The sequence below is a fragment of the Mesoplodon bidens genome (genome assembly GCF_964165515.1).
Source record: "Mesoplodon bidens genome assembly, chromosome: 6".
NCBI lineage: Eukaryota > Metazoa > Chordata > Mammalia > Artiodactyla > Ziphiidae > Mesoplodon > Mesoplodon bidens.
In genome coordinates, this window is record NC_138162.1 from 44,500,124 (window position 1) to 44,516,705 (window position 16,582).

General features: G+C 35.4%; 1 protein-coding gene across 2 annotated transcripts in view; it reads left to right on the forward strand.

Moving 5' to 3' along the window:
• Nucleotides 1–15,127, forward strand: part of UBQLN1 (ubiquilin 1) — a 41,531-nt gene extending 26,404 nt beyond the window's left edge. The window contains exons 4-11 of one of the 2 annotated variants that reach the window (XM_081236177.1): nucleotides 83–345; nucleotides 821–979; nucleotides 1,151–1,385; nucleotides 6,617–6,759; nucleotides 9,695–9,778; nucleotides 10,989–11,104; nucleotides 11,363–11,531; nucleotides 13,139–15,127. In XM_081236177.1, coding sequence (XP_081092303.1) covers nucleotides 83–345; nucleotides 821–979; nucleotides 1,151–1,385; nucleotides 6,617–6,759; nucleotides 9,695–9,778; nucleotides 10,989–11,104; nucleotides 11,363–11,531; nucleotides 13,139–13,291 — 1,322 coding nt within the window. In that variant the 3' untranslated portion in view covers nucleotides 13,292–15,127. The remainder of the gene's footprint in view (nucleotides 1–82; nucleotides 346–820; nucleotides 980–1,150; nucleotides 1,386–6,616; nucleotides 6,760–9,694; nucleotides 9,779–10,988; nucleotides 11,105–11,362; nucleotides 11,532–13,138) is intronic. The other variant, XM_081236178.1, reaches the window with a different exon arrangement.
• The last annotated feature ends 1,455 nt before the right edge of the window (nucleotides 15,128–16,582 follow it).

Sequence of the window (16,582 nt, forward strand, 5' to 3'; positions counted from 1 at the left end):
CATCTTCATATTTTAGCCTAGTCGTATTAATGATAAAATTTCTGAATTTCATTTATGTGTGTTTTTCCCTTTATCTTCTTAGGTGGGCTTGGAGGACTTGCAGGTCTGAGTAGCTTGGGTTTGAATACTACCAACTTCTCTGAACTACAGAGCCAGATGCAGCGGCAACTTATGTCCAATCCTGAAATGATGGTCCAGATCATGGAGAATCCCTTTGTCCAGAGCATGCTTTCAAATCCTGACCTGATGAGGCAGTTAATTATGGCCAATCCACAAATGCAGCAGTTGATACAGAGAAATCCAGAAATTAGTCATATGCTGAATAATCCAGATATTATGAGACAAGTATGTGAAAAGTTTCATTTAGCTAAGAAATTATATACTTATTTCTTCCTATTTAATTTTCTGTATTTAAAGAGCTTGCCATATTTATAAGCTAAAAAAAAATTCCTAATCCTTGTTCAGGAAAACTCAACAAAGCTGTAATTCGAACTATTTAAACTTTGAATTTTGTGCTGTATTTTAAAGATTTTTGTAAATAGTTATTTTGCAGATTTGGGAAACAAAAAGAGTCCAATTCAAGAGATGGACAGTCATGCATAACAAAGTGCTTCTCTTTTGATGTTATTTGAATGTTAGCTTGCTTTTTGAGGTGATTTCCAACAGGAATTATTCAAAATAATTTTCTGATTTAAATATTGAAGATTCCTAATTCATAGAATTAGAAAACTTATAAAATTAACTGTGGCAGTTAATAGCTAAAATAGTTCATGTGTATTTCAGTGCCTTCTTTTTCCCCCCCCGGAAATCTTTTTCTTAGACATTGGAACTTGCTAGGAATCCAGCAATGATGCAGGAAATGATGAGAAACCAGGACCGAGCTTTGAGCAACCTGGAAAGCATCCCAGGGGGATATAATGCTTTACGGCGCATGTACACAGATATTCAGGAACCAATGCTGAGTGCTGCACAAGAACAGGTAATAACACTGGCTCTGAGGCTCAGGCCAAGGCTCCTGTTTTAACTAAATATATGTGTGGTTGAGGGTTGCCTTTATATGCAGAAATGCAATTTTCATTAACAGGGAGTTCCATATCTGTTATTTAAGACAAAAGCTTATTCTTTATAATTTTTCTGTCTTTTATTACAGTTTGGTGGCAATCCGTTTGCTTCCTTAGTGAGCAATACATCCTCAGGTGAAGGTAGTCAACCTTCCCGTACAGAAAATAGAGATCCATTACCCAATCCATGGGCTCCACAGGCTTCTCAGAGTTCATCAGCTTCCAGTGGCACCACCAGCACTGTGGGGGGCACTAGTAGTGGTGCTGCCAGTGGCACTGCCGGACAGAGTTCTACTGTGCCAAATTTGGGGCCTGGAGTAGGAGGTATGCTCATAACAACTGATACTTTTTCCCTTTGTTCTCACTTATTTGGACAACAAAAACATTTCTTATACTGTTTTCCTAAGTGCTTTTGTGTGTGTATGAGGAACAACTTTTGTGAACTGCCTTTTCATGTTGCAAGGTGCTTTTTTTGTTTTTTAAGGATGCTTTAAATACATAATAATTAGTATTAATCACTTGTGTGCATTTTAGTGCAAAAGGTTACTGAAGGTTTCCAGAGGCAGTTTTGTGGTTTTCTCTTCTCGTAAGATGGTTTGGGAGAAGTGGGTTGTCTTCTCCTTTCAACAGCATAGGAAAACTGAAGTGTAGGGGTAACACAGTTACCTGTATACTTAATCACTTGTACACATTTTCCTTGGCTTTAGTCCAGTTTTGTGTTCTTTTATAGAAAACAATGGGTGTCCACTCCTGACACCAGGACTAAACTAGCTGCATCAGAGTACCTGCCAGATTTGTTTAAAAATCAGATTTCTAAGTCTTAACCTCAGACCTTATGGATCAGAATCTGCCACAGTGGAGTTTAAGATCTGTGTTTGTGTAAAGTTGCTAGAGATTCTGATGTGTGAGCAGGTTAGGAATTTACTTTTGGTCATTTTTCTGTAGACTAGACTCAGTAAGTGGATATCCTTTTCAACTATTCAGATGTTAACATGCTAAGAATTAGGTCCAAAATCAGTAGCTAGAATGATGATTTTAGTCCTAATAGTTAGCATTTAAATGAGAAGAAATGAAAGCATGGAGCCATGTCCCTAAGGTGAGAGTGATTAGGTATGTTTTAAAAGACACCTATGTTTTGGCAGAGGAAGTAGAAAAATGGGATGCTGGATGAGGAATTTTTAAAAATTCACTACTGAAAGGAAATAATCAGAATGGTCACCGTAGTATATATTCTTTTATAGAATACAGTGGATATCATCAGGTTTTTGGATAAAATACAAAATGTTTTTATAAAAATTTAATACCATTTTAAAAAATTAAGGTATGATTGACATATAACGTATTAGCTTCAGGTGTCAGGTGTAAAATGTAATGATACAATATTTGTATAGATTACAAAATGATCACTGCGATAAGTCTAAACATCCAGATAATACCATGTTTAAAACAAGGAAAAGAATTATCCTGTTCTGATTTTACTTAATGCTTATTTGATTCTTACTGACAGACTTTTGAGAGAAATGCTTTATTCACATTTTAGAGGTCTAAGAGCAGAGACAACAAAGGTTTAATCGGGTTTCCCCACTGATAGGCGAATTGCTTTTTTACTGTAGCATGGTGTAGTAACAACTTTGTCTTACAAACAAAAAATGGTTTTGCAACTTCTTACTCAGATTTTTTATTTAATGGCTTGATACAGTATTTAAGATTTCATGTTAATATTTCCATCAAAGGAAAATAAGAAACAACAAAAACGAATGTACCCTGATGGCTTAACATTGTTATTATATATTTTTTTACTATTATAATGTTTACTCAACTCTTCGAAGTTAGTTAGGTATGCATATATATTCGTAAGTACACCCCATATACCTGAAAGGTGAAATTGGTGATTCTTCTTTTGCCCCGTAAGCGCTCACTCTGGAAGCTGAGGAAATCTTAGAGCAGGGGTCAGCAAATTTTTTCTGCAAAGGGATTATAATACTTTAGGCTTTGCAGGCCAAGAGGCAAAATCAAGAATATCACATTATGAAGGGAATTCCCCAGTGGTCCAATGGTTAGGACTCCATGTTTTCACTGCCTAGAGCGTGGGTTTGATCCCTGGTCAGGGAACTAGGATCCCGCAAGCCACGTGGCATGGCCAAAAAAGAAAAAAAAAAGTATTACATTATGAGAGAAAACAAAGTTCCACAGTTCTTTTATTGATGGAATTAAAAATATAATAATAATTGGGTATAACATTTTATTACACATATCCACTAATGATAGGAATGGAATTCTTTTTAGGGATGACATTTTGCTTAATTGATGTTCACAGTGTTTCCTTTTGTCAGTTGCAAATCATTTGCAAATGTTCATCTGTTAATACTGATAGGTAATGAGATTTTACTTATTTCATTCAAATATGTATTCATTCCCAAAATATATTATTATAGTAGCACATTCATCAGTTGGAAAGCATTTATAGGATTCTGTTAGATTCTTTTGGCTTTTAGCATGTCATGACAGATGAATCACTTCCAATTGAAGATTAGGTGGTAGTGCCTCAGTTATACAATTAAATGAATTTTAAAATGTGGGTATTTCTTGGCGCTTGCACTGAGGTCCAAAAAATGCTGTTGGAACAATACTGTGAGCTCAAAACTATCTTTACTGCACGTTTGTGGGAATGGAGAACTTGCTGCTTGTTTTAACTTGACAGCACGAGAATGTATAAAGCAGCCTGACATTGCCTGTGATTCAGACAATTTCATTTGTTGTCAGAATGACTTAACCACAGTATGAGTTTGGCGTATAAATGCTGTTTTGCCTTGTAATTTTGGGAATTCATTGAGAAACATTACCAAGTCTTTAGCAAAAGATAATTTCCAAAGTCATTTATTGTTTGATAATGGTGGTCGAGTGGTTCAGAAGAATTTCAGTCTTAGCTCTGAGCTAGAAAAATTGCAGTAAAACTTTACCTCTTTAAACACAAACAAACAAAACCAGAAAACTTGACCTCTGTTAAGCCATCAGACTCTGCTGTGTGTTTGGGCAAGTCAGCATATTTCTGACAAAAGTTCATGAAATTGACTATGGCTGAGTTCACAAGAGTGAAGTGAAGTTCATCATTGATACTCTTACCAGTTGAATAACGTGAAAGTTCAAAATATGTTCCAGAGTACCTGCTGATGAATAAGACAGTGATTAACTATAGTCTTTAAATACCTTATAAGCATTTAAATACTTATAAGCATTAAAAATACTTTATAAGCATTATATCTTTGTCCGAGTAATTCTTTTAATACTCCACATGTGTTTTTATCATCATTAGATGTAGCATATCTTAGCAGATTCTACTTCAGGTTGTACCAAATGAGTGTTCTCTCAACTTTGAAAATAGTTTTGCCTGTTAGTCCATGCAGACTGTTTATAAAAACTAATTTTTCAGTTACTTCAAACTTGACATTGACTCCTCAAATACAAGAACTGAGCAGTATCAGTAACATTTGTCAAGAAGCAAGGAATACTACTCAAAATAATTTGCATTTAAAAAATTATGTAGTTTCATACTCTGTATAATTTTTTAAAATATATTTATTTATTTGGCTGCACCGGGTCTTAGTTGTGGCACGTGGTGGGATCTTCATTGCTGCGTGTGGGATCTTTGTTGCAGCATGCGGGATCTAGTTCCCTGACCAGGGATCGAACCCAGGCCCCCTGCATTGGGAACACAGAGTCTTAACCACTGGACCACCAGGGAAGTCCCTGCATTGTTTTTTAATTGATTATTGATGTAGAGCCCAATGTCCTTTAACTCTTGAGAAACTGTTCTCCTTGAAAGGCTAATGGTCTTAGGTTTATTTTCTCTGGACACATTTATTTGGCAGCTGCAGTCAAGATTTAAATAACAATGCTAATTAATCACCACTAGTATACTGCTTTCCTTGCTTGGCTAACAAAAGAACCATTTGGGAACCTAACTTTGGTTGCAGCCTTATTTTCATTTTTTATTTTTGTGAAGCAGTTTGGCTATGATGAGATAATTGTATTTTATATTTGTATTTTTCTGACTTTACTGTGAGTTGGGAATACTGTGATAAGTGTTGTAGCAGTGTTGAAGTGTATTGTATTCTTTTAGTGTCATTGCATAGTAAATACAGTTTTGCCATCTCATTTGATAAAATAATCCATATTCTTCTGTGCCTTAAAAGCAGGGCATTCATAGTCCAATTCTCCCCTTTTTCTTGTTCTGATATAATTGGTATGCAATGGTAATGAAAAAAGAAATAACAGCATGGCTACAGTGATTCGTATGGCATGAGGTATAACTGACTCACTGTGATTTGTGGTATGCTGAACAGCAGTATAGAGCAGTATGATAGTGCCATGTGGAGCCTCTGTCGAAACTACTCTGCTTTTGTAGTGCAGAGGCAGCTATAGATAATAAATGAGGGAGCATGACTATGTTCCAATAAAATGTTACTTATGGATCTTGAAGTTTGAATTTCATACAGTTTTCAGATTTTATTATTATTTTTTTCAACCATTTAAATATGTAAAAACCATTTTTAGCTCAGGGGCTGTACAAAAACAGGTCATGGGCCATATTTGCCCTGCAGGCTATGTTTATCAGCTATCTTTGAATATCCTTGGGCTCTAGGATGTGGGGGGAAGAAACCTAAATTGAAATAACATGAGAGAATAGGAAAAGCAAAAATTATTACAGAAAAAGAGCAGAATTATAATAAACTAGAAAGGTAAGCTGGAAGAGTCAAATATTTTGAGCCCATTAAACTACACTGGGTGGAATAAGAACAGAAGGGAAATGAAAAAGCTAATCCGTTGTAAGTTTACTTGAGTTTGAGTATATCTAGCCAGCAAGTGAAAATCTGGATATATGTTGAACAAATTAATTAGTTTTCAAAGAATGTTGAATTCTTGTAAATGTAGCTATAGCTCTCTACAAAAAAAAGAGAATAATAGTAACAAGCATCTACACATTAATTGTCAAAACCACTCTATCAGGTAGATACTGTTTACCCCATTTTACAGATGGGGAAACTGAAGTATGAAGAAGCTCCCTTAATTTGGGGTTGAATCCATTGAGTGCCAGGATTCAGTGAAAATGGGGTGGAGGCCTGGGCGAGAAGGCTTCCTTCTTTCTTAAGTGGGAACATATATTGAGTGCTGAATATGATTCTAATTAAGCGATCCTGGAGGAAAAGTTGGCTCAGACTTCTTCACTTAATGAGGTTTTTTCAATAGTAATTTTTACCATATCAAATTTTTGCCTTAAATTGATTTTTTAGAACCTAGCCTTTCCATAAGATGTGATTTTCCTATAAATGCAACCAGAATGTTTAAAGTCCATAAACCCTCCTTTATTGGTATATGTTGGGCGTGTAGTTTTGGAGATCTTAGTTTTAAAATTCTTTCTTAGTTCAGTTGATAAGTAATATGTGTATTTATCTGCAGTTGCTAAAATTATGCATAGTATATATTGTGTTTTAAAACTTTCTTTTATGTATCTTTTCCTTGATAAAATGTCTTTTTTTTTTTAAACAAACTTTCAGCTAGTATGTTCAACACACCAGGAATGCAGAGCTTGTTGCAACAAATAACTGAAAACCCACAACTTATGCAAAACATGTTGTCTGCCCCCTACATGAGAAGCATGATGCAGTCACTAAGCCAGAACCCTGACCTTGCTGCACAGGTGAGTTTATAATTGTATTATAAAGGACTGAGCACTGTGTATTGAAGTGGCCTAATCAAATAATTGTGATTTTGGCACATTTGTGTGTGCTGCCTTAACACAGTAGAAAAGTAGGCAAACTGCATCTCCAATTTTTTGGACAGTTTGTTTCTTTACAGTAAATTAATACTTCATAATATAATTAAAACAGCTTCGTTTCCGCTGTTCACTCCCTTCAGAAAGAAGTGCAGGTTTAGTTTGTATCTACATATGTTGATATAGGAGATGAATACAAAAGTTTTGAATTGCTCTCCCTTTTGAAGCCTATTCTTTAGTGTAAGGTAAATCTTGAAGGTGATTTAGAAGTATTAATACATTTGATACTTTTATTAGATCACACAGATTCTGAATAATAGTCATGTTCAAAATGGCAGTTATAAAATAGCCTGAAATTGTCAACTATTGGTGGAGAGAGATTTGTGGGGACAGTATTCTCATTCTTTCCGTTACAGATCTCCGCCCAAAGTTAGTATACTGGTCCTTTATTAAATAATTCATTTTCTAACTTGTTTCTGAACAGACCATAACTAAAAAAAATGAGTGGATCTCAACCCTAGCTTAACATTTAGAATGACTTTGGGAACTTTAAAATTAAAAAAAAAAAAATTCTTAGCCCTGTCCTGAGAGATTTTGATATAACTGTATTGAATTTTTTTTTTCCCCCAAGTTCCCTAGGTGATTCTGATATACTCATAGGGTTAAGAACCATTGGGCTTGAAAAACCTTGGAGAATGTGAACTAAATCTTGATCATCTGTGATTTGTATTTGCTACTTATTAAAAATGGCTTCCCTTCTGTGGAATGTTGGGAATTTGAAAGTTTCCTTTATAGTCACTTTCCATTTCCAAAATTTTAAAAGCTTTTAAAGTTAATCACTTTCTTCATTATGTCAATTGAAACAGTTTTTATACTTCTGAAATTTGGAACCATGTTGATTCAAGTATATAGCAGATATCTTTGAGTTGCAATCCTCAGCAACAGCTTCTGTCCTATTAAAATTTGTAAAATTGGAAATAAAGATTTTTTAGATAAATTTTTTGTATACTTTAAATTTTGTATATTGTAGGTATGTTTTATGAAATATTGTTTTATTCATAAGAAAATTATTAGACTGATTATTAGTATTAAATACTTCAACTTACTGTGCTAGTACTTTTGTTTAAAATAAATGGAAAATATGTATGCAAAGTGATCCTATTCGTATGGTTTTAAATGTATATTTAGCTAATTAATAATAAGCATTAAATGTGCATCTTGCTTTAAAATTTTGACTTTAACAAGCACATTCCCGGCCATTTAAACTAACAATTTTACATTTATAAAGTGACTTGACCACTTTTGTATGCTGCTTTTTTACTCTAAAACAAAATGTTGACAAAAGAAAGCTAGATATGAATCGTCCTTTATTATAGACAATTGTTAGAAATGCTTACAATGTACTTTGGTTACCAGCAGATTAAAGTTTGTAGTTTCTCTATTCTGATTTTGATTTTTAGGTATTCAAAAAAGTCTGATTGTAGAAACTGTTGTTATATATAGTCAGGTACATTAGGAGAAATATCCTAATCAAATGAGATACAATTTTCTGAGAAGGAATGAATCAGTTTAAGATGACACACTTGTTCAAATAACATGAATCCTGAAAGATAAATGTGATAACTTTATTGATATATGTTCGTAATAAAAAATATTTGACTGGAGCCGTTAAAGAAGCAGGTTTGTTGGTCTCAAGTAGGTTTTACTTTATTTACTGTGAACTTATTGGTCACTGTGAAATAAATGCTGTATATCCATAAAACATTGTCTGACTTCTTCCTACTTTATTTTGTTGAAATTAACTTAATCTGCTTTGCAACAATTGATAAACTAAAGGAGGGAGGGAAGAATTCTCTCTGCTTCTAGTAGTTAACATATAATTACTCTCAAATATAGTTACTTACTTGAGGGCAAGGATCATCCCCCACCACCCCAGACTTTGGATGTGGACTGGTAAATAGGCTATCAGTAAATCATTGTTAGTTGACTTTTCACTCCATCTGGGGAAACTGATATAAAAATTTGTCTTTTTTGAAGCTGAGAATTTACTAGTTTCTGGTTATGCTGATCGGGTATTGTAATCTTATTTTCAGGTATACAACATCATGTTAATATTGACCCTGACTTTTTAACTCTTAACACCCATTTGAAGGTTAGGAGGCATGCCATTTTTCTCATCTGTGGTGGTAATAAGGTGGAATCCAGAGGCTAATCTTCGTGTTCTCAAATGGATTTACATCTTTTAAGGTCTTTTTAAAGCATTTTAATACTTTATCCCCAGAGATCTATCGGTGCTAGTCCTAGGCTTATATTCACCTAGCAGCTCCATTTCTCTGGCAAGTTGGTTGCTGTTCTGCGGTGTTATTTTTCTGGACCTAATATTACCTGTTTTGCAGTAGACAGGTAGATACAGCAGCTCCAGATCTGGATTTTCTCTGTGCTTGCCACTTGTGTGTTGAGGTGTCTGTGCAAGCCATGTATAGTTTCATGTATTGATGCTTATGTTTATTCTGTCAGTGTAGCAGAAAATATCTCTTCATGAATGCCAGTTACTCCCATTTTCCTTTCAAGGGCAAATATTCACCTTTACTCAAGGAAAAGTCAAATGTTTGCTTTTATTTTTTAGGATATTGCATGTCATTACCATAATCACCATTCCCATTGAGAGAGAAGATGCCTTGTTTTTGTTTTGTTTTGGCAATCCCTTTTGTGGACAGTATCTTCCCTTTTTTATTCATGTTCTACCTTCCTCCTTGTTAAGTACCAGATTAGGCACTTGGAGGAAGATAGACTATTAAACAAGGTACATTACTTGTTTCAGATATTTCCAGTTAAAATTGTTTGAACACTTGCCCCATAGATGATGCTGAATAATCCCCTATTTGCTGGAAATCCTCAGCTTCAAGAACAAATGAGACAACAGCTCCCAACTTTCCTCCAACAAGTGAGTAAGAAAAGAAGCTAGTTATCTTCGGTAATGATTTGCTTGAAAAAGTTTGGTGGTAAACATTTTCCTTGCTTTTCTCTGGCTGATAGCAAAACGTAGAATACAGTCTGCTGTCAATTTGCAGAGAATTCAGCTTGATCTTAATTGAGCCCCATTTCACTGCTGACCTTTTGCTTATATTTTTTAAATATAAATTCTGAGGAAAGGACCATTTGGTTTTTGCTTTTGAGGATTTAGGATTTTGAATGCTTCGTTAATACCATAAACCATTTCCTTTCACTTTACTAACTTTGAAGTGCTTCATTGTCATGTTACACTTTATGGTTTAACTAATCTCTAGTAACAGGAAAGAGCTACCCTATCCTATTTTACATGTTTGATTTCTTTGTAATGTTTCAGGTACTCCAAATTAATAGAATGCCTGTTTTCCAAGGGGTAGATCTCATTCCTCAAACTCGAATTAGCAAGATTAAAATTGTCCGTGTTGTCATATAAAGAAGGTTTTATTATTAGAAAAGTACTTGAGATGGCCATGGTAATTTTACTATTTAAAAAGAAGAGAAGTCAGTCTTGGCATTTTGAAACTGGTAGTTCTAGGGAGGGATTTTAAATATTATGCAAATGATCCCCAGGCCTGTAAACCATAATCCAAGGTTAGTGTCCTTGATCTGTTGTAATGATGGAAGCCTATCTTTTTTGGTTAGTCAGGTGGTGTATATTTGGAAGTAGGGGAGCTGACCCGGACACATGTATTAACTTCACCTTTGGAACTATTGTTTTAGAGTGTATCTGACTGGTAAAATTGTTACATCAGCAATAGATAACACTTGGTCAGGAGGAATATGTGGCTTTCACCATTATTACCATGTTATATAAACTGTGCATTTGGAGGTTGTCTCTCAGAAATAATACTTTTATCTGTTGGAAAATGGGGAACAGCTGCGGCTTCCAGAGGAGCTCCTGATTGTCTTTCATTATGAAAAATGGCTTTCATGATGGACTTGGGAGGAGGTCAAGTAACGATTTGCACACTAGATTGCTGTCAAAGAGGAGGTGCTTGTGTTTATTTTGGGAAAGAAATTATGGATTCACAGTGTCTAGGAGTAAGGTATTAGATTTTCTCAAGAAGCGTAGCAAAGAAAACATTTAAATTTTACCTTCACTGACTTTAATTCCCTCGTAACCATTGGTTTTCTTTCTTCCTTAGATGCAGAATCCTGATACGTTATCAGCAATGTCAAACCCTAGAGCAATGCAGGCCTTGTTACAGATTCAGCAGGGTTTACAGACCTTAGCGACTGAAGCCCCTGGCCTCATCCCAGGGTAGGTTTGTTTGGGGAAGATTATGAAAGTGCACAATGGTTTTCTTCTCTGAGAATTTCAGACTTAATGCCATCCTCCCTTTTTTTGGTTGAGATTGTTTTATTTAAGACAGAGGTTTTCAAAGTTAAAAATGGTTATTTTAAGAAGATAACTTGGCTAATACTGTGTTGAAATGTAACTGATTTACCATCAGCTGGCCTGGTCTGGCCTCTTGTTTTGCAGGAGTTTAGGTTTACTAACAATCTACGCTTTTTCTAGGTTTACTCCTGGCCTGGGGGCATTAGGAAGCACTGGAGGCTCTTCTGGAACCAGTGGTTCTAATTCTGCATCTGGTGAAAACCCAAGTCCCACAGCAGGAACCACCGAATCTGGACACCAGCAGTTTATCCAACAAATGCTACAGGCTCTTGCTGGAGTGAATCCTCAGGTAATGATTCTTTTCTGCTCTTCTTAATGTTAGTAATTAGAAATTTCAAGAAAAGAAAAGAAGGTGGCCATCTTTTTGGTTTAGCCTGTAATGAAAAGTGCATTCTTAATTATATTGATTCTAAAAAACAGGCATTACAAAAATGGTTAACTTTGGTACTATATTGGACACTGAAGGAAACGTTACAGTTGAAGGGAAGAAGAAATGCTTTGCCTTGATTTTTGAAAGTTGCCTTTAAAAATGCATTCTTTTTTGCAGTCCCTGTTTGAAAATTATTTGAAATAGGTTATATTTTATGAAAGTTTGTCAGGGAGGGGCTTCCCTGGTGGCGCAGTGGTTAAGAGTCCGCCTGCCGATGCAGGGGACAGGGGTTCGTGCCCCGGTCTGGGAAGATCCCATATGCCGCGGAGTGGCTAGGCCCGTGAGCCATGGCTGCTGAGCCTACGCATCCAGAGCCTGTGCTCCGCAATGGGAGAGGCCACAACAGTGAGAGGCCCGCGTACTGCAAAAAAAAAAAAAAAAAAAAAAAAAACAGTTTGTCAGGGAGGAATAGAAACTTGGTTATTCTCAATATCTCCTGAATTCTATCTAGTCTTTGTACTTTGACGTAAAAGAATTCCTAACTACCTCACCCCACCCACTACTGCCTCCTGTGGTAACTTTTATTACATATATACACCTCACAGATACGGCTGAAAAATGTGAATGCCTAATATTCTTGCATCTGGAATCATTTATTTACTAAGCATATGCCATTATGATTCCCAGTTCAAACCTATCACAGTAGATTGTCCTTAAACTTCTACATGGTGAGAATACAGCATAGTTTTTTTATTTTAAGCCTTATTAAATACAATAAAAACAGGTCAGAGTTCTATAAAGAATTTGTATTCCCGATACCTAGCATAACTTCTGGCTCAGTAAATATTCTTGGAATTAATAAGAAAAAACGATTTCATGTATTAGGCCAAATTGTTATCTAAGTTGAACAATCTACAGGCCTCACCATTATCAGGTTGTCCAGAATTGAGTGATCATTTATGTATTTTTGTCTTATATCATTTCTGAAAAGGAGGTGCAGCTGAATAGTCAGAAGTGTAGTCTGTGCGTGTGAAACTGGAACTCTTTTCTGAAGATTTGATTGGCTGATACAGAAATTAATTCTACATTCTAAGCCTCATTAGAACTTTAGAATTTTATACATGAGGACACTGGCTTTTATAATTACCCAACTGGTCAGTAGCTACAAAATAAATAGTCTAATTCTAAACTATTTGCATACATACTTTTTAAAGTTTGCCTATATGTTCATGAGCTTCTTAAGTAATGGTTGAAGTCTATTAAGCTTTTTTTTTTTTTTTTAAAGCAGAGTTATGTGATCTTTGACATCATTGTTTAGGTATAAATTAGATTGTTTAAAGTAAAGTGCTAATTGAACTTTTAAATATGTTGAATATGTTTCTAGAGAGGCCAGTGCTTTTATAGCTCAGTAGTCTAGCATATGTTATTTTAAAAAGCAATTAAAATTTTTAAGATTATTTAGGTGTGACATGGACTGATTTTCCTTAGAGTTTTTGTTTGTTTGTTTGTTTATTTTTCTTTAACAGCTACAGAATCCAGAAGTCAGATTTCAGCAGCAACTAGAACAGCTCAGTGCAATGGGATTTTTGAACCGTGAAGCAAACTTGCAAGCGCTAATAGCCACAGGAGGTGATATCAATGCGGCTATTGAAAGGTTACTGGGCTCTCAACCATCATAGCAGCATTTCTGTATCTTGAAAAAATGTAATTTATTTTTGATAACGGCTCTTAAATCTTTAAAATACCCGCTTTATTTCATTTTGACTCCTGGAATTCTGTGCTGTTATAAACAAACCGAATATGATGCATTTTAAGGTGGAGTGCAGTAAGATGTGTGGGTTTCTCTGTGTTTTTGTTTGTTTGTTTTTTGTTTTTTCCTGGAACAATGGGAATCAATGCTTTTTCATTTAAGGCTACTGCATGCATCAACCACTTCTGCGTTTATTGTAATTTTTAAAAAACATATCACCTTTTATAGTTGGGTGAACAGATTTTTGTCTTGCATCTGTCCAGTTTATTTGCTTTTTAAACATTAGCCTATGGTAGTAATTTATGTAGAATAAAAGCATTAAAAAGAAGCAAATCATTTGCGCTTTGTAATTTGTGGTACAATATTGCTTATTGTGACTTTGGCATGTATTTTTGCAAACAAAAATGCTGTAAGATTTATACTACTGACAGTTTTTGCTTTATTTGTATACAGAATGTGTGTGCACATTTGGGACTGCATTTCTAGAAACATTGCAATAGATCATCTGAGCAAAAACATCTGTAACCAAAAAAGTGAAGATAAGGAAATACTTTAAAGCTGAGTATTTCCTAATTGTGTAGAATCTTACAGCATCTTTGATACACATCTCAGCAAAAGTACCGGTTAGTCAGGTTTGTTGAAAATATAGTAGAAAAGCTGATTCTGGTTATCTCTTTAAGGACATTTAATTGTACAGACAAGATGATGTAACATTGTCTCAACATTCACAGATTGACTGTAAATTACCTTAATCTTTGTGCATACTGAAGGAGCACTGTAGTATAACCCAAAAGTGCATTTGCCTAGGACTTTTCAGCTTCTCCCATAGGTAGTTTAACAGGCATTACAATTTGTAATTGAAATGTTGCTTTCACTGAAAGTGTCTTGATGTTTCAGTTATTTTTAATTGCCATATAAAAATAGAACTGTCTTCTGGGTTTATCATTTTTCTTATGCACAGGCAATACATGAATTTAAAATGATTTGTGAGCCACTTGTTTCTGAAGTGTTTTGGTAGTTCTATTAAGAAATAGTTAAATATTGTGCTTTTCAGAGCCTGAGAGAGGGGAATTTTGGGGGTGGGGTGGGGATCTATCCTGGATTGGGCCAGCCTAAATAATACTGGCAACCAAGATTCTGTTAGGATTTCTGTGCATATAGTGTAGTAAAGAAGTATCTTTAAGGGTGAAAACAAAGAGCCGTTTTAACAATGTTGAGTACATTTGGCTGTTCCACAGCTTTTTTCTTCCCTCCCCAAAGAAATTCTGTTTGCCTAACTCTCAAACTGTTGGGGTGGTACATTCCTTTAGGACCAATTAAAACATAACTTTGGGGTCAGTAATATATTTGGCTGACTCTGGTTCAGTATTCTCTTAGGTCATTATATTCTCTCATGTACAGTTAAAGGATGTTAAAGTAACCTAAAGTGAATTCAGACCAGTAAAATCAAGGGAAATACAAGTTGAATTCCATTACTTCTGTAAGTTGCTTGCTATTAAAAAAGGTAAAGAGGCAGGTTGCCCACCATTTCGTGCACTGTTCTGACACTTTCCCCTGGAAAAAAACATGTACAAAGGTCAAGATGGAGGCATGACTAAGAGGAAGTTGTTAAGGATGATATTCATGTGTCTGCTCTCTCTGCCTTATGCCTCAGAATGGTTTTAAAACTTTTGTACTGGCGAATGGTGGTATACAGTGTGGGATAGTGTCATAACCAATTTGACAATTTATTAATCACAAAATAACAATAAATCTCTAGCTTTTACACTTGTTTGTCTTGCCTTTTTTGTAGAAAGAAAAAGGTGTCTTCAATTTACTTTCTCTAACCATGTCTTTTAAAGACTATTGGAGTTGGTTTACTTGATTTTATTACACTTGAGATTATTTTTCATTAACTTCTTGTTTCCTCAATTAAAATATATGCATATATACTATATTGTGTGTTAAAAAGAGAGCCAGCTGGGAAGTCAGGTGGCCTGGGCTTTGCTTGCTCTTTTTGGTACTTGACTAGTTATTAGATTTTTGAGTCAGGGTGTCATGATTTCTCCACTGAAAGTGGTGGTAAGGCCTGTGTGGCACACCCAACTGGGTAATCTCTTAAGTACCTTTTAGTTGTTGCCCTGGTGTGATTTTTGTTGTTGTTTGTTTGTTTCTAATATGTTCATCTTAGTTCAGGAGTTGAAAATACTTAAAATTCTCAAAAGCATTAAAAAAAACTCTTGAAATAATAGACTTAAATTGTTCTCATATTGGGTTATTACAAAATGAATAAAGAATAGAGTGGTGAAAATAACATTTCAGGATTTTATTTCCCAAGTGGAATATTTGTGATCCTAAACAAAGTGCAGCAAATCAGATAAATGACAGCTGGCCTCTGTATTCAGAATTGGAGTTTCAGACTTGGCTTAAAGATAGTAATGAAAGGAGTTTTTGGTTTGGGGAGATATTATCACTATGTTAATTTAATAGGCAAGTTACAACAAATTAGGACAGATAAGAATGTCACTAACATTAGTGATAAAAGTGAAGCTAGGGCACATGTTTGTGTCCTTGAGCAAAACAAAAAAGGTTATGTTGTTAAGGCAGGGAAATACTGCATACTGTATTAACATTAAACATGTTAAGTCAATAAGAAGTCCTGCATTAATGAAACCTTTTTAATACAGCTTTGTCCTATCCTCTGCTGTCCTTTTTTAAATTTTCTTTTCTTTTTTCTTGTTTTTTCTTTTTTTGCTGTACGCGGGCCTCTCACTGTCGTGGCCTATCCCGCTGTGGAGCATAGGCTCCGGACGCACAGGCCCAGCGGCCATGGCTCACGGGCCCAGCCGCTCCGCGGCACGTGGGATCCTCCCAGACCGGGGCACGAACCTGTGTCCCCTGCATCGGCAGGCGGACTCTCAACCACTGCGCCACCAGGGAAGCCCCTCTGCTGTCCTTTTAACTATTCTTTAAGGTAACGCTATATCCAGTGAACACACTTGGGGAAAACTATACTTAGTAAGTGCTGCACATGGTATTCTCTTCTCTGGAATTTCATCTGTCTTCTTTGGCTTATATAAAGCCTACTGTGCCCTCTGGGATCAGTTTTGTAGTCTTCCTAAACTTTGCTAACCAGTTGATATACTCTGAACTGTCAACTGCTGCATTCTGTCCCTCTCATGCATTTACAGTTTGGGGGATTTTTGTTTGGTTTTCTGCTCTGAAATTTTCTTGGCAGTTA